This window comes from Onychostoma macrolepis, chromosome 19 (assembly GCF_012432095.1).
Source record: "Onychostoma macrolepis isolate SWU-2019 chromosome 19, ASM1243209v1, whole genome shotgun sequence".
NCBI lineage: Eukaryota > Metazoa > Chordata > Actinopteri > Cypriniformes > Cyprinidae > Onychostoma > Onychostoma macrolepis.
Genome location: NC_081173.1, coordinates 20,550,840 through 20,573,020, shown reverse-complemented (window position 1 = coordinate 20,573,020; position 22,181 = coordinate 20,550,840). Strand labels below are relative to the sequence as shown.

The window sequence follows — 22,181 nt, the reverse complement described above, 5'->3', positions numbered from 1 at the left end:
GAGGTCGTTACATGAAGTTGTGCAGCTGATCAATAGCTAGATATATCATGTGAACTAATACCAGATAACCTCCATATTCTATGTCAGTCTTTGACATTTGTGGTGGCCAAAGATCTTTGATGGATCCTCCCTACAGTGGCTGTGAATTTTGATGTCTTTAATAAGATTCATGATGGTAACTTAGATCAATCAAAAATAGCTGATGAGTATATAAACAATTAATGGATTTTTTTTCTTCAACATTTAGAGAGAGACGCTGTAAATGTGATGTCTTCATGGGACACATATATCAGGATTAAAGCTGAAAAAGAAGCAGATAAAAATGCAAAGAAGTCATTAAACCAGAAAAGAGTCTATATGAGGGTAGGATCAGGCATCAGAACTTGTACTAGGCAGAAATTGGACTACTTTGGAAATAATAATAACAATAATAATAAGCCTATGTCGATTTTCAATACAGCTAACTGCTAAAAATATAATAGTTTAGAAAATATTCAATAAGACTTCAACAAGTCGTTAAATCTTAATTTATTTATCTTCCTTTGTTTTGCATAGAAACACTTTGTATGCAACCTTGCAGATTCAAGATTACATCAGTTACAAAAATGCATTATAAATGTTAATTAGAGATTTTTTTCTCAAACTGTTAACATTTACATGGAATATATAATTCAGTAATTTAATTCAATACGTTTTGAGTTTATTGCATGACACTACAAAATAATGCTCTGCCTGCAGAACGTGGCTAAAACTGATTTAGTTCTATTGCCTATTTTTAATCTGCTCACTTTTTAGACCCTAAAATTGATATCAAATGATATTATTGAATAATGTTATTTTGCATGACTGTGGATCTCGGTTGCCCCGCCCTGTGATAACCTCATTGGACACACGTGACCGCCCATAGGCGTGGCTTTACGTCCTCGCGTTAGGTTCAGGCTGGCCTTCGTCGAGCCTCAGTCGACTTCTGTTCCATTGATTTATAGTGTACGAAGAGAGTAAAAGTTTTAAAAGTTTGTGTCCTGCTAAAGTGCGACGTGATTTCGCTGCATCTGTTTGCAGGTCGGCAAGTGTGAAGCTTTGCAGTTCACATTTTAGTCATTTTCCTTTGTGAGGGTGAGTTTTCGCGCGCATGCATGTGCTGCAGCAGCAGCGTCCATTGTAGTTTGCTGTTAAGAATGCTGTAACCTCAATTATTGCAATACGTATTTTTCTTAAATCTGTTTTTAGTTGTTTCAGTTTGCATAGAAGTAGGATGCATGAATGTACGATGCTGTATAACAACGTTATGTTTTTGATTTATGTGTGTATGTGTGTGCGCATTTTCCAGCTAAGTTAGCTAGTAAGCTAACTCCTGCTATTTAAACCAGCGCGTGTTATAGTTACCACGCGAACAACTGATTTCTTAAAATATGCAGACCTTAATCCAGAGCGTAAGATTTTACAGAAATATTAAAAAGCAGTAATCTCAAAATGTAGCTTGAACTGCGATTGGGCCCCTGGCCTGTTCATGCATGCGTAGTTAGCTCGTTAACACACTAGCACACATAAAATGTAACGTTAGACATAAATATGGCAACTTTTTCTCTTTTAAATGAAATAAGTGAGCATGTCTGTAAATCATATTTAAGTTTTAAATGACTGAAATTTAAATTGCTAAACCGGTTTCTGGGTTATCATTACTTTTTTTTTTTTTGTACATTTTAGGTCGATATGGGTAAGAAGCAGGGAGGCAAATCAAAGAAGGAAGTTCAGGAGGTGGAGGAGTTTGTGGTGGAAAAGGTGATTGACCAGCGCGTGGTCAATGGGAAAGTTGAGTTTTTCCTCAAGTGGAAAGGCTTCTCAGAGTGAGTACTTTTTTGATTTCTTGCAAGTATACTGAACTGTTTGTTTGGGATTTACGTAATTTTGATTCATGCAATGAGAGTAACAAGATATCTTAATTTCCTCCAGTGCTGACAATACTTGGGAGCCTGAAGAGAATTTGGACTGCCCTGAACTAATTTCTGCATTCCTGGAGTCTCAGAAAGGAGTAGTGGAGAAACCAGAAGCCGTAAAAAGAAAATCCTCCACTGATGAACCAGAAACTGATGAGAGCAAGGCGAAGAGAAAGAAGGAAATGGTAAAGTTTTGTTTGGTTATCAGTTTCTGGAATTTGATTTTACCATTGGCTAATGATAAAACTGACCAGTAAAATTGTTTTGCTCCAGTCTGACAAGCCAAGAGGGTTTGCAAGAAACCTTGAGCCAGAGAGGATCATTGGGGCGACTGATAGCAGTGGAGAGCTCATGTTCCTCATGAAGTGGTAAGAAACCCATGTTACTAATGTTTTAGTTGTTTTTGTCCAGTTAATTAAAGTTAGTGGGGTCCAAAACTACAATCAGGGATGTGATTTTTCGTATTTTCGTGTTGCGCAAATGGCCATAAGCTGTTACCTAAATAAACTGTTAAGATTGTTTCCTAAAACCTCATGGACAGACTGGTCCTGAGAGCGCTGCACGAGCTCGCGGCGCCACCTGCAGGACAGTTAAAAGCATTCAAATTGTTCAAAGTGCCAAACGCCAGTAGAATCGGCACTGAAAAGTGTTACTCGATCCGGAGACTTTTTATGAATGGCTGTGAGATTTTGAGATTGCTAGTGCTGTCATAAAATTCGCAACGGTTGTGTAGCTGACACGCTACATGTCTGCTGTTACAGTACTGTTTTTAGTTTCGATTCACTGTTAGTGCTAATTGCGCTGCGCTTGGTTTAAGCCGCTTTAATTAGCATTTGGGAACACAACATTCGTCATTAGAAAAGTTTATAAATCTGTTGTTTACAAAGAGCAGTTTCAGTGTCACACAATCATTCAGAAGTCATTCTAATATGCTGATTTGCTGCTGAAGGAAAATTTGATTATCCTCAATGTTTTGCTGTTTAATATTTTTGTGGAAACAAAGATACCACTCAAACATTTGTATATGATTTAAAAAAGAGAGTGAAATTAATCATTTTAATCATGCATGAAAGTGAGTGAAAACATTTAAAATTTTCTATTTAATAAATTAATTAAAACATTTAATACATTTGATAAATGCAAATAAATGCTGTTCATTAAACTTATCAAAATCCTGAAAAATAGTATCACCATTCCCACCCAAAATATGAAGCAGCAAAATTGTTTTCAACATTGATAATAATCAGAAATGTTTCTTGAGTCAAAAATTATTTCTAAAAGATGCGACACTGAAAACTGGAGTAATGAAGAAAATTCTGCTTTGCATCACAGGAATAACATTACATTTTTATAATATAATTAAACTTTTTTTTTTTTTTAAACTTTATTTTGATCAAATAAATTCAGCCTTGATGAGCAGATGATGTTTATTTCAAAATCATTTAGTTGTAATGTTTCCAAACTTTTGGCAGGTACTTTAATAACAATTCTATACTTTTCTGTAATATATTATAGTACTTTATTATAATATATAATATTATCTTGATTATTAAATGCTACTTTTTATTTTTTACAGGACAATAGTATGTATTACAGCATAAGATATATCTTTTAATGTGGTAAAATATATTTTTAATAAGTGTTGGGGGGCGTGGCTTGTGGGCATGACTTGGGTCGTGGTCAGATTTTCTTTCTTTTTTGTCTTTAGCTGATCACATGCCTGTACAATGGATCACAATGATTAGTTGTATGGACCGAAATAAAACCTTTTTTGAAAATATTGTGTTCTCCGGAATAGTCATGACGTTTTGCTACAACATGAGTAAATGATCCCTGAAAATTGATAGTCCGCTCAAAAATGGTATTGTCATTTACTCACCCTAATGTCATTCCAAACCTGTATGACTTTCTTTCTGTGAAAAATATTTTGAATGCTTAAAAATTAAGAATGTTAAATAAACAGCTGCATTTACCTTTAACTTTCCATTGTATGGACAAAATATACAATGGAAGTCAATTAGAATTGAAACTGTTTGGTTGTCAACATTCTTCAAAATATCATCTTTTGTGTTCAGCAGAAAGTCAGTCAGTCATACAGGTTAGGAACAACATGAGGATGAGTTGGCTAAATAATGAGTAATTGTTTTTGGGTGAACTGTCCCTTCACGAAAGGCCTGTAGGGGGCAGCATGTCCACATGCAAAGCCTTTCTGTTCCAAAGACACAAGATAATGGCTTGTGAAGTTCAAGGCTGCACTTCCTACACTAATTGTCATGTTATGGAGTCTGTATTATCTGTAACCAGAGATCTGTTTTGTGTTCACAGGAAGGACTCTGATGAGGCAGACCTGGTACCTGCAAAAGAGGCCAACACCCGTTGCCCACAGATAGTCATTGCCTTTTATGAGGAAAGACTAACTTGGCATTCCTGTCCTGAGGATGAGCAACAATAGCACCCCACGTCTCGCTGTATTGTGCTTTAGTGTCTTCCACCTGTACAGTGTTAGCGGAAGTGTTCATAGCCTGACGGTGGAGGAATTTTTTTTTTCCTTTTTTTATTTTTTATTTTTTTTAAATGTATTGAGGTTTGGCTGGAAGCAATGTGCATGACTGTAGTGAACCAATGAAAGTATGTACAAATGAGGTGAGCGTGTTTTTAAAAGTTACGATGTAGGGAGCTTTAACTATTCATTTGAACTAGGTGTCACAGCAGTGCTGTTCATCATTAATGCACTGGCTTGTGTTTTTCTTTCACTCTTGTCATTCAGAGAGATCCAAAACTTGCATTCTGTTCATATTTTCTTCTGGTGGACTATGCTGTCATTACCGTAGTAGTTTTTTCCTTTATTTCTTATCGTTTAACTGAATATTGGAATTGTCTGTTTATGTAAATGTCTGTGTAAATATTTCTTATTTTTTAGTTCAATAAAGGTTTATATGCCTGCTTTTAATCTGCTTGCATGTTTCTTAAATATCCAAAGCAGATGTTGCGTCTGATGTTTATGGCTAAAAAATCTTTACTATTTGCCTGAAAACATGGTTATTTGAGTGCTTTCAAATTGTGCTTACTCTGGGCTGTTGGCATGCAATGGGCTTTCATATGTGATGTACTATTGTGAGCCATTTTCCACCAAATGCAAAAAAAAAAAAAAAAAAGTAAATGGTTTAATGGCATGGCTTTTGTTATGTGGCACTTTGTTCACTCAAATAGTTAACTCAAATGAAAATTTACCCACCTGACCAAACTAGATGTAGATGAGTTTGTTTTTGTTTTGGAGAAATTTAGCATTACATGACTTGCTTACACATGGATGTGAATGGGTGCCATCAGAATGAGTCTAAACAGCTGATTAAAAACATCACAGTAATCCACACCACTCCAGGCTACCAATTAATGTCTATCGAAAGGAAAAGCTGCATGTTTGTAAGAAACAAAATTAAACAATTTATTTTCAAGCACTGTTCTTAACGCACATGATCTAAGGATTGTGATGTGAGAGGATAACAAGGGATGGACCTTTTCATTGGAAGAAACATTGCTATGGACTGATATTTTGGCCAGAAGCAATTATTTAAATATAAACTATTTGAAACAATGCAATGATGGGTTTGTTTCCTAAAAACATGCAACTTTTCACTACACAATACCTTAATTGATGGACTGGATCGTGTGGGTTATGATGTCTTTATCAGCTGTTTAGACTCTCATTCTGACGGCACCCATTCAGTGCAGAGGGTCCACTGGTGAGCAAGTGATATAAAGCTACATTTTTCCAAATCTGTACCAATGAAGAAATAGCCTGAGGGTGAGTAGATTTTCAGAAAATTTTCATTTTGACTTTTGATAATACATGGCTCACCATGTTTGTATTAAATGGGTAAACCTCTAACGTTGCGGTTCACAAAACATTTTTGCCCTCTTCTGTTATTGTAACCTTGTGTGTCATGGTTTAACACCGCCTTAAAACTACAAAATGAAAGTGCCACAGTTCTCTTCCGCATGTTTTGTAGGTCAAACCTGTTTTACAGTAGTAATAGTGCATTTGAACTGAAGCTTCTTGCCAACTGAAGATTAAAAATGAGGAAGAGTGTGTTTTCCTATAGTTAATTCACAGTGCATTTGCTTCCACTTTGGCTTCTTTTGTGGGTAGTATCTCACCTGCATTGCCTGTTTGCCATCTTTATAGGAATTAGTAGTTTTTTGCAGAAAGAGTTAATTTGAGTGTTCACAGTAATGCAAAAGTTTGTATCAGTGTATCACTTTCCATTTCAATAGGCTCCAAAAGAACTGGGTTGCCTCTTTATAACAATAAGTGTCTTACTCCTTTTACCATTTACATAGGTTATTCTGTGTTCTGTTCGAAGCACAAAATTCTTTTCCTCTACAGTCATTTGAGAATTTAGGAAGTAGATAAAAGAATACCCCACATTTTGTAATCGGAGTGACAAATTGCTTTTAAATGTTTAATTGCACAATTTAGTTGAGTCATAAATTTTCCAGAGCCACAATCATTCATTTTTAGCTCGTTTTTTAGGTGTGACTTTCAGAGGTTTCGCTTCTAATATTTCTGAGCGTCAATAACACAACTCAGAAATTGCTGTCTCAGACTTTAGCTGGAATCAGTTAGATATATATTGTGCATATCTAAAATACACACAGAGTCAGTTAACCATGGAAAAAAGCAATGTGACCAGTAATGTCATTACATTTCCTGACCTCTGCTGCCTCCACCATCAGGGTTCATGTTCTGAACACTTTATCAGACACAGGATGCCAGATGGAGTGGGTTTCTATTTGTAAAATGCTTCAGATTGTGTCTCAGAAGTTTTAAGAACAGTTGCACATCATGGAAATCCCACTAAATAACCTCTGTGTGCGTGATCTGGGTTGTGATAGTCATTAAAGTGTGTGTGTGTGTGTGTGTGTGTGTGGTGTGGTGTGGGGTGGGGGTGGGGGGGGGCAATCATACACCATCTGACTCTCTTATTCAGTGACGATATCTTGAAACAAACAGGAGAAAGCAAAAGAGCTACTTGACGTCTATAACCGCGTTGTCAGATCATGTCCACAGCAAACACATTTATTACCATTTGCTTGGCTGGTTGCAGGTCTCATGACAAAGATTATCCACATAGTGATGGACTTTGAGTTCTAGGGCTTTTTTCTCTCAAGAACCTGTTTTTGTAATGTCATCCTGAAACAAGCAGGTCAGATGACGAACCGAAAACTCTTTACAGTGATAATAAAAAAAAAAATAACTGCATTGGCACTTGTAGGCTGATGTATGTGTTTGTACTGGCTTCTAAAAAGGGAATATATTACAGGTGCTGGTCATATAATTAGAATATCATCAAAAAGTTAATTTATTTCACTAATTCCATTCAAAAAGTGAAACTTGTATATTATATTCATTCATTACACAGACTGATATATTTAAAATGTTTATTTCTTTTAATTTTGATTATTAGAGCTTACAGCTCATGAAAGTCAAAAATCAGTATATCAAAATATTAGAATATTTACATTTGAGTTTGAATAAATGACCATCCCTACAGTATAAATTCTGGGTATCTCTTGTTCTTTGAAACCACAATAATGGGGAAGACTGCTGACTTGGCAACGATCCAGTAGACGAACATTGACACCCTCCACAAAGAGGGTAAGTCACAGAAGGTCATTACTGAAAGGTGTGGCTGTTTACAGAGTGCTGTATCAAAGCATATTAAATGCAAAGTTGACTGGAAGGAAGAATTTGGGTAGGAAAAGGTGCACAAGCAACAGGGATGACCGCAAGCTTGAGAATACAGTCAAGCAAAGCTGATTCAAACACTTGGGAGAGCTTCACAAGGAGAGAACTGAAGCTGGAGTCAGTGCATCAAGAGTCACCACGCTCAGACGTCTTCAGGAAAATGGTCACCAAGCCACTTCTGAACCAGAGACAACGTCAGAAGCGTCTTAACTGGGCTGTGGAGAAAAAGAACTGGACTGTTGCTCAGTGGTCCAAAGTCCTCTTTTCAGATGAAAGTAAATTTTACATTTCATTTGGAAATCAAGGTCCCAGAGTCTGGAGGAAGAGTGGAGAGGCACAGAATCCATGTTGCTTGAAGTCCAGTGTGAAGTTTCCACAGTCTGTGATGATTTGGGCTGCCATGTCATCTGCTGGTGTTGGTCCACTGTGTTTTCTGAAGTCCACAGTCAACGCAGCCATCTACCAGGAAATTTTAGAGCACTTCATGCTTCCTTCTGTTGACAAGCTTTATGGAGATGCTGATTTCATTTTCCAGCAGGACTTGGCACCTGCCCACACTGCCAAAGGTACCAAAAGCTGGTTCAATGACCATAGTGTTACTGTGCTTGATTGGCCAGCAAACTCGCCTGACCTGAACCCCATAGAGAATCTATGGGATATTGTCAAGAGGAAGATGAGAGACACCAGACCCAACAATGCAGATGAGCTGAAGGCCACTATCAGAGCAACCTGGGCTCTCATAACACCTGAGCAGTGCCACAGACTGATCGACTCCATGCCACGCCGCATTGCTGCAGTAATTCAGGCAAAAGCAGGGCTGGACTGGGACAAAAAATCGGCCCTGGCATTTTTTGGTCCTGGTGGCCCACCACTCTCTCTCTCTCTCTCTCTCTCTCTCTATATATATATATAATGTATGTATATGTGATATACACTACCATTCAAAAGTTTTTGAACAGTAAGATTTTTCATTATTTTTTTTGAAAGAATTCTCTTCTGCTAACCAAGTCTGAATACAGTAATATTGTGAAATATTTTTACTATTTAAAATAACTGTTTTCTATTTAAATATATTTTAAAATGTAATTTATTCCTGTGATCAAAGCTGAATTTTCAGCATCATTACTCCAGTCTTCAGTGTCACATGATTCTTCAGAAATCATTCTAATATTCTGATTTGCTGCTCAAAATACATTTATTATTATGTTGAAAACAGCTGAGTATAATGTTTTTTTTTTTTCAGGTTTCTTTGATGAATAGAAAGTTCAGAAGAACAGCATTGATCTGAAATAGAAATCTTTTGTCTTTATCCTCATTTTTGATCAATTTAAAGCATCCTTGCTAAATAAAAGTATTAATTTCCATAATTTCTTTCCCAAAAAACAAAACAAAAATTATACTGACTCCAATCTTTTGAATGGTGTATTAATGTTACAAAAGCTTTATTTCAGATAAATGCTGATCTTTGGATCTTTCTATTCATCAAATAATCCATTAATAATAAATATTTCTTGAGCAGAAAATCCGCATATTAGAATGATTTCTGAAGGATCATGTGATACTGAAGACTGGAGTAATGATGCTGAAAATTCATCTTTGATCACAGCAATACATTACGTTTTAAAATATATTCAAATAGAAAGCAGATATTTTAAATAGTAAAAATATTTCACAATATTAATGCTTTTGCTGTATTTTGGATAAAATAAATGCAGGCTTGGTGAGCAGAAGAGAATTCTTAAAAAAAAAAGAAAATCAAAATCTTACTGTTCAATAACTTTTGACTGGTAGTGTAGATATGTATCACTGCATCGAGTTGTTTTGGATAATAAAAAAACGTCAAGTCTGGCAATATCATGTCTTTTCGAATTTAAATCTAGATTTATTCGCATTGGCCCATGGAAACCTCTATGAACACTTGACATGACTTGGCCAAAAAATCGCGGTGGACGAATTTACGTTTTATTAAAAAATGTTTGTGTATTCTGCACTAATGGCTCGCGCACACAGGATAGATGCCTGCCTCCCTCCGTTGCGAGTCCTTATCAAGCACTTTACCGATTCAACTGCTCTCCTCTCCTCCTCCTCCTGGCTCTTTACGCCGCATCACTCACCGCAGAGCAAGCCTGTTCTTGATAAAGCTGCTGTGAAAACGTGGGAAAAGCCGACGAGGAAGAAGTTGGGGGTGAAGCGTTCTTTATATAGGCGGAGCAAAACACTTCATGGCTCCGTCTATAGCGCATTGTGATTGGGTGGTTTACGCTGTCAATAGAGGAGTCAAACCAATGGGCCACTGGCTGCTAGTGATGGTCCTTGGCAAAAAAATAATAATAATTCTGTCGGCCCCTTCAGTGCGTCGGCCCACCGGGAAAATGCCCGGTATGCCAGATTACCAGTCCAGCCCTGGGCAAAATGAGCCCCAACTAAGTATTGAGTGCTGTACATGCTCATACTTTTCATGTTCATACTTTTCAGTTGGCCAAGATTTCTAAAAATCCTTTCTTTGTATTGGTCTTAAGTAATATTCTAATATTTTGAGATACTGATTTTTGACTTTCATGAGCTGTAAGCTCTAATCATCAAAATTAAAAGAAATAAACATTTGAAATATATCAGTCTGTGTGTAATGAATGAATATAATATACAAGTTTCACTTTTTGAATGGAATTAGTGAAATAAATCAACTTTTTGATGATATTCTAATTATATGACCAGCACCTGTATATAACATAGTACTTAGTGTCTGATATGCTCTGTGTAACTAGGGTACAATCCAATCTGTACATATTGTGGTTACAAGTACTGATTTCTGTTGTGGTAGAGGTAACATGGTGGACTGTATTATGAAACAGGGTATGTATTGATAGGTAAAAGTCCAGCTTCCCACACTATTGGACCTTTGAGTAAATTATCAATATAAAAGAATTTGATCAGGTTGATTTGGAGATCTGTTCAGTCAATTAACAATCATCAAGCTATTTTTAACACCCCTGCAGAGTCATAACCGCTTCCTTAATAAAATATTACCACGGGGACACAGATTTTGCAAGGGAAAATGTCAAAAGCAATACTCAATACTCAAGTTACACAACTTGTGTATGTAAATTTTGACACGCGCACACTCAACCCAATGGGGCTACCCAGTATATATAAGTCAGAAAACAGTGTGGTGTAAACAGGGTCTGCTGAGTGAATGTTATGTATGTTTGTGTCAGACACACCATATGCAAGTTAGCTGTTTCTCATTTAGCAGTGGATTTCACTGAGAGGGTAAGAAAATGCATAGATTGCAAAATTAAAGAAACTGATCAGAATCAAAATGCTTAATAGACACAACTTAATAGTTGTGCAAGTTTAGCTACATTTACAAGTAATTCCAGCAGAATAAAACTAAATAAAAATTAAAGCACAAAGGAAGTTTAAAACAAAACAGTCTTTTATGTATGGCTGAAGAATAGCTGAATGTTTCATGTGATAGATGTCAACAAATGAATGGGAGAAACTTGGAGAGCAGCAGAGCAGTCAACTCTTACCAGAGGAGAGCAACATTGCAAGTCAACCACTGAAAACCAACCAAGCACATCCACACATGGAGGACCAAGACAATGAAAGGTGAAATTTTCTAAGTCTAATAGATGTATAAATATCTAAAATAAACAGAACCCAAAAGCTCATAATGTGTTTTAAATCTCTGATACTGCCCACTACATCTGTAAATCTGCTATTGGTAATAATAATATACCTTTATTTAATGTTAACTTTTATTTGTGGGCATGTTTATCTAGAGTGTGTTTAAAATGCATCACTGATACCAGCTGAAAATATTGGGTCTTGTGGCAACATGTCCTCTCCACATAGCTGTCATGTGCCACACACCACAAGTTGTGGTAATTGTCAGTTTGACTTGTCATCTGGAAATTCTGGAAAAATTTAAAAATGAAACTGAAACAATAGAAAGAGACATACTCATATATATATACACACACACACACACACACACACACACACACACACACACACACACACAGGTGCATCTCAATAAATTAGAATGTTGTGGACAAGTTCATTTATTTAACTCAAATTGTGAAACTCGTGTATTAAATAAATTAAATGCACACAGACTGAAGTAGTTTAAGTCTTTGGTTCTTTTAATTGTGATCATTTTGGCTCACATTTAACAAAAACCCACCAATTTCAACAAATTAGAATACTTCATAAGACCAATAATAAAAAAACAAAACATTTTTCGTGAATTGTTGGCCTTCTGGAAAGTATGTTCATTTATTGTATATGTGCTCAATACTTGGTAGGGGCTCCTTTTGCTTTAATTACTGCCTCAATTCGGCGTGGCATGGAGGTGATCAGTTTGTGGCACTGCTGAGGTGGTATGGAAGCCCAGGTTTCTTTGACAGTGGCCTTCAGCTCATCTGCATTTTTTGGTCTCTTGTTTCTCATTTTCCTATTGACAATACCCCATAAATTCTCTATGGGGTTCAGGTCTGGTGAGTTTGCTGGCCAGACAAGTACACCAACACCATGGTCATTTAACCAACTTTAGGTGCTTTTGGCGCTTTTGGCAGTGTGGGCAGGTGCCAAATCCTGCTGGAAAATTAAATCAGCATCTTCAAAAAGCTGGTCAGCAGAAGGAAGCATCCAAATGTGGAAGAAAGTGCTCCAAAATTTCTTGGTAAACAGGTGCAGTGACTTTGGTTTTCAAAAAACACAATGGACCTACACCAGCAGATGAAATTGCACCGCAAATCATCACAGACTGTGGAAACTTAACACTGGACTTCAAGCAACTTGGGCTATGAGCTTCTCCACTCTTCCTCCAGACTCTAGGACCTTGGTTTCCAAATGAAATACAAAACTTGCTCTCATCTGAAAAGAGGACTTTGGACCACTGGGCAACAGTCCAGTTCTTCTTCTCCTTAGCCCAGGTAAGACGCCTCTGAATACGACAACTGTAGCCAAATTCCTTGACATGTCTGTGTGTGGTGGCTCTTGATGCCTTGACCCCAGCCTCAGTCCATTCCTTGTGAAGTTCACCCAAATTCTTGAATCGATTTTGCTTGACAATCCTCATAAGGCTGCGTTTTTCTCGGTTGGTTGTGCATCTTTTTCTTCCACACTTTTTCCTTCCACTCAACTTTCTGTTAACATGCTTGGATACAGCACTCTGTGAGCAGCCAGCTTCTTTGGCAATGAATGTTTGTGGCTTACCCTCCTTGTGAAGGGTGTCAATGATTGTCTTTTGGACAACTGCCAGATCAGCAGTCTTCCCCATGATTGTGTAGCCTAGTGAACCAAACTGAGAGACCATTTTGAAGGCTCAGGAAACCTTTGCAGGTGTTTTGAGTTGATTAGCTGATTGGCATGTCACCATATTCTAATTTGTTGAGATAGTGAATTGGTGGGTTTTTGTTAAATGTGAGCCAAAATCATCACAATTAAAAGAACCAAAGACTTAAACTACTTCAGTCTGTGTCCATTGAATTTATTTAATACACGAGTTTCACAATTTGAGTTGAATTACTGAAATACATAAATTTTTCCACGACATTCTAATTTATTGAGATGCACCTGTATACACACACGCACACACACACACACACACACACACACAGACACACACACACACACATACATACAGTATGTATACACTGTAAAAAATGTACCGTAGAATTTACAGGATGTTACTGGCAAAAAAGTTGCCAATAAAATCTTGTAAAAATTATGTTAATTGCTGTAAAATGGATTACAGTATAATACTGCAAAGCAAATCACAGTTAATTGCTGTATGTGAAATACAGTAATTTGTAGTATTTTTTACGGTAACATTGAATTAAACTTGTAGTTTATATTACAGCAATATTTTGTAATCTCACAAAAGTACAGTATTTACCTGGCAACAAAAGTTGCCAATAAAATCCTGTAAATATATTTTACAGCAATATTTTGTAATCTCACTAAAGTACAGTATTTACCTGGCAACAAATGTTGCCAATAAAATCCTGTAAATACCCCTAAATCCAAGATGATGTTGTAATAATTTAACAATGAAAATGCTGCAAAGAATAATTTTAACAGTAAACTGTAAAATACTGATTTAAATGAATTATCATGAGAACTATCTTAATACATTTACAAATGAATAAAAACCAAGTCAAAGATGTTGCAAATAAATATTTATTAAAACTGGCAGAAAGACATTGCAAGGCTTTTACTGGTAAAAATAAAAATGTCAGTCTTTCAACAGTTAAAATCTTATAATAAAAATAACATAGCATCACGAAATAACTACAAATAGCTGTTATATCACAAAAAAATAAGCCATATTATGAGTTGAACATTTACTTTCTATAAAAAAATTAAGGTCAATCAACAAAATTTGTATAATTTTGGTTAAAGGATTAAAATAAAATGCTGGAATCAACATTATACCACAAATTCTGTTGTTTGAGCTTATGTTCTATTAAATTTAGAATATTCCTGCAAAAGACAATTTAATAAATACATACTGAAAGTCCATCAACTTTCTGAGATGAGCACACACATGAGGGTTGTCCCTCTTCTCTGAGACCTTTCCACTTGTTTTGCCTCTGTATATCCGTCTTGTATCCAGTGAGTGTTGTGATTCCAACAAAACATCTGCACATAAAAACAAGCAGAAGCTTTAGAATAAAGTTCAGTATTGAATGAAACTAGCTCAATGAAATAAATGTAAAAATGCCACTTATACAATACAATCAGCATTTACCAGTACTTAAACTAAATAAGCAACCTTTTTCACAAATGAAATTACTCAAGTAAAACATGTTACCTTTGAAATTAACTCAAGTGTACAAAAGACGCCTGCTCCCGGGACGCCAGACTGAAGTTGTAAAAAGACTGAAAATCCAGCCGCAAAGTTGAGGTATGAATTCACAACCATGTGACCCTCGAATAGGCCTAGTCAAAAGCCACTGGGTGCACCTGAAATGAATAAATAGAAGCAACAATGTAACTTACAATACAGTATTTCAATATAAAATGTAATCTAAAATACAAGTTTATCAAATGATTTACAACAGAATTAATAAGAATTAATACATTACCTAATATAATCAGCTTCAGAGAGTCTTGAAGCATCAAACATATCTCGACATCAGCTGCTATTCTTTGCACCTACAAGAAATAATGAAAATTATCTTGTGATTAAAAAAAATAAAAATGCATTTACATAAATGAGACCAAAATGAACACCCAAAAGGTATATATTTTAAAATAATTTTTACATTTGATTAATAAATAATTTATAATGCAAAATTACAACTGTGTTATGACATTAATGTTTTACATTAATTTTTGAAATTACAAATAAGAAACGTTGTAAAAATGCAATGATCATTTTTAAACGTGAAACTAAACCACCATTAGGTGGCAGCAAATAATTTAATGAGTGAGTCAATTGAGTCATTCATTGAACCGATTCGTTCAGAATGCTGAATCATTCAGTAAAAACACCGCTGAGTTTTGCTTTTGATCTTTGTTTGGAACGATTTTCGTTGGTGAAATAAAACAAGTGTCAATATTGTGTCTAAAAAGTAAGTAACTTAATGTTAACTAATTGTTTATTGAACTAGGTAACATTTGCAATCGTGATAATCAGCAACAGATCACTTGTTATGCTACTTAACAATATCATGTGTTATAAATAAACTCAACAGTTTGAACATTTACCTCATGTTTCTTCTGTGAGTTTATGTGTGCTGTTAAGGTTATTTGTTTGTTGAATGTAACATAAGCAAAATCAGAATCAGTCTTGCGATTCGATGCTTCCCTAACGTTAGTTATTTTTTTTCACTCAAGTTTTAATCAGGCTAACTTGTCTAATCCGGCATGTAAAGTTAAAGATGTATTTCACAAAAAAATTGCCCCGGACAAGCTTTAATGTCAAGTACAACTACAGTGGCAATAGACACAATTTCTCATTTACATGTTTCTAATTATAGTAAGATGTCAAGTCAGTATGGGACAGTTGAAAACATAAATGAAATTTCACATATTTTGCTGTTCGTCAGTTATTTCGACAGATAGAAGTTAACATTACTAATTGTTCACACTGGGCATTACGTTAAAAGTTGGGTAAACACGACTTTAAATGCTCTCAATAAGAAAATTAAACTGCCAAAATGAGAAAAATACAGCATTCAGCCTAACTATGCTATGATAGCAATTTCCATCTTACTGCACATAAGTTACCAAGGCCGCTTGTCTAAATGTGTGATAGCAGGCTATTGTGACATGATATCACTTATACATTAACTTAAATAAATATAAAATGATATATTTCTTAAGTGAATTTACCAGGAATTATGAATAAAGCCTCTAATCTTCAATCGTTCTGGCACTGCTCCAGTCGGCTGGATTTCAGATTTGAACTATGCGCGCGCAATCCCATAATGCCACACTACAGTAAAGTAGTGTAAAAAGCAGGAGCTACAGTGATAACACCTGCTTCTTGTAAATTAATTACAGTTGACATGGAAATATACAGTTAACAACTGTAAAACCTTATTTGACCCATAATGCATTGCGAATTACAGCTAAATCTTGTAAAATGTTTAAACAGTAAAATTCTGTAAAATTTTGCTGTAGAAACTACAGCAATTTTTTACAGTGTATGTATACATGAATTCTATTATGAGTAACGCTTTAAATCTGTTTTGGATTTTCTGTCAGGTCCCATTTAGTCTGCTTCTCCCCATAACAGGCTCTTTGCAAGTCCTGCCATACACTGTCACAGGTTAACAAAAATAATAACTATCAGGTCAGACTGAAATGCTTGGAGACACTGGTAAAAATAAACTACAGCCACTTGCCTTTAATGCTGCGATCCCTCAGAAGGATATCCCATGGCCAGGGCTACAGGAAGCTTTTTGTTTATATGGTCATATGGTTAAATCATTACCATTATGATTTCTGAATGACCCATTTCTGAATGACTTAGTTTCAGTAATAGGTTCTGCCTATTAGGAAGGAAGATTATTATTGTGAATATTACAGCTGTTTGTATAGTTCATTTTTTATTTAAAGGAAAAAAAAACTGTTTTGCAAAATACAGATTAACAAATGATGCCCTGATTCCATGAAAATTTCTTAAATTTCTATGACATTTCTTTTTTTAAATTCCCAAAGCTATACCAACGTACATATTATTTATTATTATGCAATAGTAGATTGTTATCATTATAACATTTTATTTGCTGTAATGATAACGCGCCTGCTGATGATATTATACATGACAAGCATGAACAAATAAACTGAGAAGTGCTGGAACGCAGTTTATCGGTTTTGAGAGCAGCGCATGCGCACATCAAATTCTGCGAGTCAGAAAAAAAACTTTCATTTCCCACAAGCGAACTTGTTTGCCACTTTCAATCACATCAGTCCCAGGAGCACCTGGACCACGGTGTCAGAACTACACGACACGACAGAAAAGGTGAGAACAAAAATTGACGTGGCATATCAGAAATAGTATATAAAACGCGAGAAGATATATAAACATAACTATTTACTTAACAAAACAGCACCAAACCGCAGAGTGAGAAAACTTTTGTGTCATTGACACAGCTGCCTTTCGTTTGAGTGAAAACGGTTTCTCATGCATTTTAAATACTATTCTTTGATCTTTTGCCGGTCATTGAATGTTTTCAGCTTTGTTTGCAACTTACAGCCTTCAATTAATAATTTTAGTTAAGCGTGTTATTTTAGAGGTAGGCTATAGACTATGTATTAAAACACACGTGTCAGTTGAATGAAATTTTTGTGTTCATGTTCAGGGCAAAAAAATAAGGAAAAAGTGCATCGTATTATTGACCTATATTCAAAAATAGAAAGAAACAAAGAAGCTGTTTAGAATAAAAATATAAATAAAAATAAAAAAAACCCCACCAAATCCAGGTCAAAGTAGCCCTGATCTTGTAAGTTCAGGGTATCTTGTTGTTTGCTGGCCAGTTAACGTAGTCATTCCCAGCCAACTAAGTAATTAAGTTATCATCTAAGTGAATAAGTTCAAGTATGAATGAAAGTCACTGATGGCATGTTTGTTTGGACTAATGCTGATGGGATTTTCATTTTTGGATTCAGGAGAAAGGGAAATTGATCTGCTTTATGGTTCCATTAGAAATGATTCTCTCTTACTTGCATGTCATTGCATAGCATACACACACAGGAAACCAAAGCCTGATTTCATTGAAGGAGCCAAAATGAATATCTGGCTTTGCTGTAGCATAAAATTGATTTATTGTTTTAATGTCTGGCATTACACATTCGTCACTGCAACTTGCTTCCCTGCTCAATAGTTATGAAAAGTCATCATTGCTTTTTAACCACTTATACAGTAAAGTGTTTGGTAGCAAACTGATTTATGGCAGATTGATCAAAATGATGTTCATCATTGTCTTGTTGAGATATGTAATAACAGTTAGCACTGCTGTTTTTTTTTTTTTTTTACTATTTTCTTTAGTCTTAGTGCAATAGATCTGAAACAATCCAACACAGTACAAAAAATGATTGGTCATTTGTTGTTTTTCATTACTACTGTAAATGACTTCTAGCCTATTTTTTTTTCCTTTTAAAATACATTGATCTTGACAAGAAATAGGCGCATATGCTGGTATGAAAATAAAAATCAAACAAACAAACTGACAAGGAGTGTTTTGTTTTTTTTGTTTTTTGTTTTTCCCAGTCAAGTAACTGAAATGGAAAACCCAAACTTTATGAAGAAGGTCAGTGTCTTGTTCTTTTCACCTTGACATTTTTTTCTGTTCATCTATATTTTTGTTTTGTGTGACTCAGCAGTCCTTATCTATATAGCAAACTGATTTTTCAGATGAAACCTTGACTCTGTGGGCAAACGGTAAAATGGTTTTTTTTTTTAGATCAATCGGTTGCTGATAGAAAGAAAAGTAAAACATCTTGGATGGAAAGTTTTTAATTACACTTTGTAACTAAACTGCAGTTACATCATGTCTTTTGTCAGGAATTTTTAAAGAGGAAACTGGTAGCATAATTCCACCAGTGAGCTTTGATGTTATTTCTGGTTCATTTGTTTGTCACATCTCTTTTCACATCGATGCAATACAATAAAGACTGGCTTGCATTAAAATGATTTATATTTAGTGATATGTTTATTCAGAAATAATTAAGGTCATGTTTCTCAGATTAGGTGCAACTAAATGGCTTGTATATGTTAACTATTTTTAAGGAAGTGTTTTGTTTGACCTCAAATGGGTTTGTTGGCTGTGATGCAACAAAGTGTGTTTATTTGAGAAATTCCAACTGTACATTACAAATTGGTGCCAAATAACCTCTAAAACTCCAGTTAGCGTGAAATGTGGGTGAGAGGGCAGAATCTGAATCAAACTTGTCTTAAAAATTGTTAAAACTGTAACTCATAATGAGAAAAAGTACAAAAAAGTATGCTTTCTGCTGAGTCACTGCCTTGTTCCATTTGAAACACACCACTGCTCATAAACAATGACACTTACTTTTTCTCTAACTGCAGGAGTTTGTAAGTGTATGGGTACGAGACCCTCAGGTACACAAGGAGGATTTCTGGCAAAAATACGTCACCTATGAGATCTGCCTTCATGTGAGTGTAGTACCCATGTTTGCCTTGCATTTACTGTGGAATGTTGCTGTTCAGACTTTATATTCTGATGGATGTTTGGCTTTCTGTAATATCATTTTTTTCAGCATCATGTTAACCAATGAGAGCATTAGGTTCACTGCATTTGTCTTGATTATAGACCAATAGTATGTGTTTCCGGAAGAAGACCTCTTGTGTGAGGAGGAGGTATAGTGAGTTTGTTTGGCTGCGTCAAAAACTACAGAACAATGCACTGCTTATGTAAGTACATTTGAGGATATCACACTCTGGGCAGTATTATATTTTCATTTACAGTAAAAAAAAAATAAAACCTGCATAATAATATTAAGAGTTTTTATTTCAAGCACCTGCATGTAAAAACTTGATTGTTCTTGGTAGAAGTGTAATTTCTCCCTTTCTTTTCTATTTCTGTAGAGAGTTACCTAAGCTCCCTCCCGGGAATCCTTTCTTCAATCTCAATAGTGATTTCCAGATCACTCAACGGATGCAGGGGCTGCAACAGTTTCTTGAAGTGTGAGTTTCTTCAGTGACTCTTTGTCATCGTTTTTGATTAACTTGATTAAAATGGGTTTGAAAATTCAGACATTTGTCCCTAGTTTCACAGACAAGGCTTAAGCCTATTCCCAGACTGAAATGCATGTCTGAGCTGTTTCGACTGGAAGAAACTTGCACTGACATATCTTGAAATAAGTCAGTGCCATTGTTTTGTCTCAAGATGCAACAATGTTTTTTTTTTTTTTTAAGGCATGTTTATAAAAGCTACTTAAATGTCCTAATTTAACCTTGATGTCCTATATTGGTCAGTTCATACTGATCTCAGATTGAAATAAAGAAAATGCATTGTTTTTGCCATCTAGTGGCTGCTGGGATGAAAAATTACTGTAGATAGTATTTTTTTTTTTACTCTAACCAAAAGCATTTATTTCATATATATTTTCACAATATTTAATGTAATAGAAAATATAGACATTAAAATATAAATGTATGTATTTGACAGTATTATAAGCAGTGTTTGTTAGAGTAATAGAGTTTTTTTTTTTTTTTCTAGCATATTTTTTAATGGAATATAGTATAATAATTTAAATGGATTCTTTAAATAGCCTCATCACCAGTTTCTAAAAAGGATTACACTCCATGTTTTTTTAATTAAATGTTTGTGTTTATAGAGTTCTACAGACACCATTACTGCTGTCAGACAGTCGCCTGCACCTGTTCTTGCAGTCACAGCTGAGCATTGCAAAAATGGATGCGTGTGCACAGGGACAGACGCATTACACGGTTGCACAGGCAATACAGCGACGTGTCGCGTATACCCGTTTCCCTGTGGAGGAACAGCATCAAGAAGACAGCAAAACATGCTGTGACTCAGACTGTGAAAGGTGTGTGCCTCTGTCTCGCTATATAATAAACTTCCCCAGTGTTATTTAGATTATGGAAATTGCTTAAACTAGATGGATTTGGCATGTTAAATGTTTTATGCATCTATAATCATGCCATGATAAAACATTATAACTGTATTTATACATAAATGTGGAGAAGAATAGCCGTTTTTGCCATTCAGTAATAAAAGGGTAATTGTTGTAGGTTTAAATAATGTACAAACAGTACATTTAATATATACTAAAATTGTATGGTATTTATTTATTTTTTTTGTAGTACAACATCCTCTGACTTGGGCAATAGTCTAGGACGTGCCACACCTGTTGAAGATGACTCTTCCTATAATGAAAGCTTTTCCCATGAATTTCAAGTCACAACCCCTGAGGCAGAACTCTGTAGCAGCCTGTCTTCATCTCCTAGCAACCAGTAACATGTGCACTCTCTTATATGAACTCGAGAGATGTATACATACACATCCACGCATACTCTGTCAAAGAGCGTTGCTGCCCAGATGCTGCTTCGAGCCTCCAGAGTTATATTTGGATGGATATTGAAACAAAAAGGCCTTGATTATTGTTTTATTACATGTTGTGTTGGTGTTTTGATGTCTTTTAAGAAAAATACAGTGATATCTTTATTTAATTTTTGTGGTTATCATATTAAATAATCCTCCTTTACTAAAGGGCTGACCTGGAAAGGAAAAAAAGCTAGTGAATTACGAGTGAATTACGGTATGAATTATAAGTGTTTTTCTTGATACTGTCATTCAGGGCACACATGGGCTTAATGTGTGCCTGATGAAGAAGCTTTTTAAAACACTTCATCTGTACAGACGTACTTTTGTTTAACAGATTTTTTTTTAAAGTAAGCTGGCAGTTTATTACTTTAAATGTTTCTTAAATTCTTATCATATTAACATTGCTAAAAATGAGTGTTGAGGACTGTAAATTTGTGAGGATATGTTTTTAAGTACATTTTTATTGTGATTTGGTGTATATTTAGCGTTAAATTAATAAATATTTTAAAAATTCTAGTTGTGAATAGAATTTGTTGTTGAAATGTAAATGATGTAGATAGTGCTGTTGCCTAAAGATGATATTGCGTTATCTAAATAAAAACCTAAACGCTGAATAAATTTACAAATAGAGAAAGAGAATAGTTTCTGCTCATTGAAGCGATATCAAATGCATTCTATTCGTTAGAGCAACCAAATACCAATAAGTTTGATCATTTTAGGTTAAAATAATTAGTATATGAGGGAAAATAATTAAGAAGGTCATTGGTGCATAAGAGAAAGATGGATATAACCATGTTCACATTTCCTCTAGCATGGACCACTTGTTTGAAAGATTGAGAGTAGATGTTGCTCTTAACTTGGTCACACATGCTAAATGGTTGTCTTTTTTTCTCTCTCTTTCACTCTCCACTCACAACGCAGCATTTTTCAGTATCTAATTGT

General features: G+C 35.2%; 2 protein-coding genes and 1 long non-coding RNA gene across 3 annotated transcripts; 2 read left to right on the top strand and 1 right to left on the bottom strand.

Moving 5' to 3' along the window:
* Positions 1-907: 907 nt before the first annotated feature.
* Positions 908-6,039, top strand: cbx3a (chromobox homolog 3a (HP1 gamma homolog, Drosophila)). Its single transcript, XM_058753603.1, has 5 exons — positions 908-1,116; positions 1,708-1,847; positions 1,954-2,122; positions 2,211-2,305; positions 4,263-6,039. The coding sequence occupies exons 2-5, from the start codon at positions 1,714-1,716 to the stop codon at positions 4,387-4,389; spliced, it is 525 nt and encodes a 174-aa protein (XP_058609586.1). The 5' UTR covers positions 908-1,116; positions 1,708-1,713; the 3' UTR covers positions 4,390-6,039.
* Positions 6,040-14,544: 8,505 nt separating this feature from the next.
* Positions 14,545-16,109, bottom strand: LOC131525315 (uncharacterized). Its single transcript, XR_009267185.1, has 3 exons — positions 16,036-16,109; positions 14,784-14,853; positions 14,545-14,661 (listed from the first exon to the last, which is right to left on the bottom strand). It is a non-coding gene; the product is annotated as an uncharacterized LOC131525315 (long non-coding RNA).
* A 929-nt stretch (positions 16,110-17,038) lies between these two features.
* Positions 17,039-21,855, top strand: snx10a (sorting nexin 10a). Its single transcript, XM_058753863.1, has 7 exons — positions 17,039-17,170; positions 18,419-18,458; positions 19,238-19,324; positions 19,482-19,582; positions 19,757-19,855; positions 20,509-20,721; positions 20,999-21,855. The coding sequence occupies exons 2-7, from the start codon at positions 18,432-18,434 to the stop codon at positions 21,150-21,152; spliced, it is 681 nt and encodes a 226-aa protein (XP_058609846.1). The 5' UTR covers positions 17,039-17,170; positions 18,419-18,431; the 3' UTR covers positions 21,153-21,855.
* The last annotated feature ends 326 nt before the right edge of the window (positions 21,856-22,181 follow it).

What these genes read in the sequence shown, in the direction of transcription:
- snx10a (XM_058753863.1), top strand. Translation starts at nt 18,432, where the DNA reads ATGGAAAACCCAAACTTTATGAAGAAG. An exon ending in CAGAACAATGCACTGCTTAT is followed by an intron (nt 19,583 to 19,756) that starts GTAAGTACATTT and finishes CTATTTCTGTAG; the next exon opens with AGAGTTACCTAAGCTCCCTC. An exon ending in CTGCAACAGTTTCTTGAAGT is followed by an intron (nt 19,856 to 20,508) that starts GTGAGTTTCTTC and finishes TTGTGTTTATAG; the next exon opens with AGTTCTACAGACACCATTAC.
- cbx3a (XM_058753603.1), top strand. Translation starts at nt 1,714, where the DNA reads ATGGGTAAGAAGCAGGGAGGCAAATCAAAGAAGGAAGTTCAGGAGGTG. An exon ending in AAGTGGAAAGGCTTCTCAGA is followed by an intron (nt 1,848 to 1,953) that starts GTGAGTACTTTT and finishes AATTTCCTCCAG; the next exon opens with TGCTGACAATACTTGGGAGC. An exon ending in CTCATGTTCCTCATGAAGTG is followed by an intron (nt 2,306 to 4,262) that starts GTAAGAAACCCA and finishes TTGTGTTCACAG; the next exon opens with GAAGGACTCTGATGAGGCAG.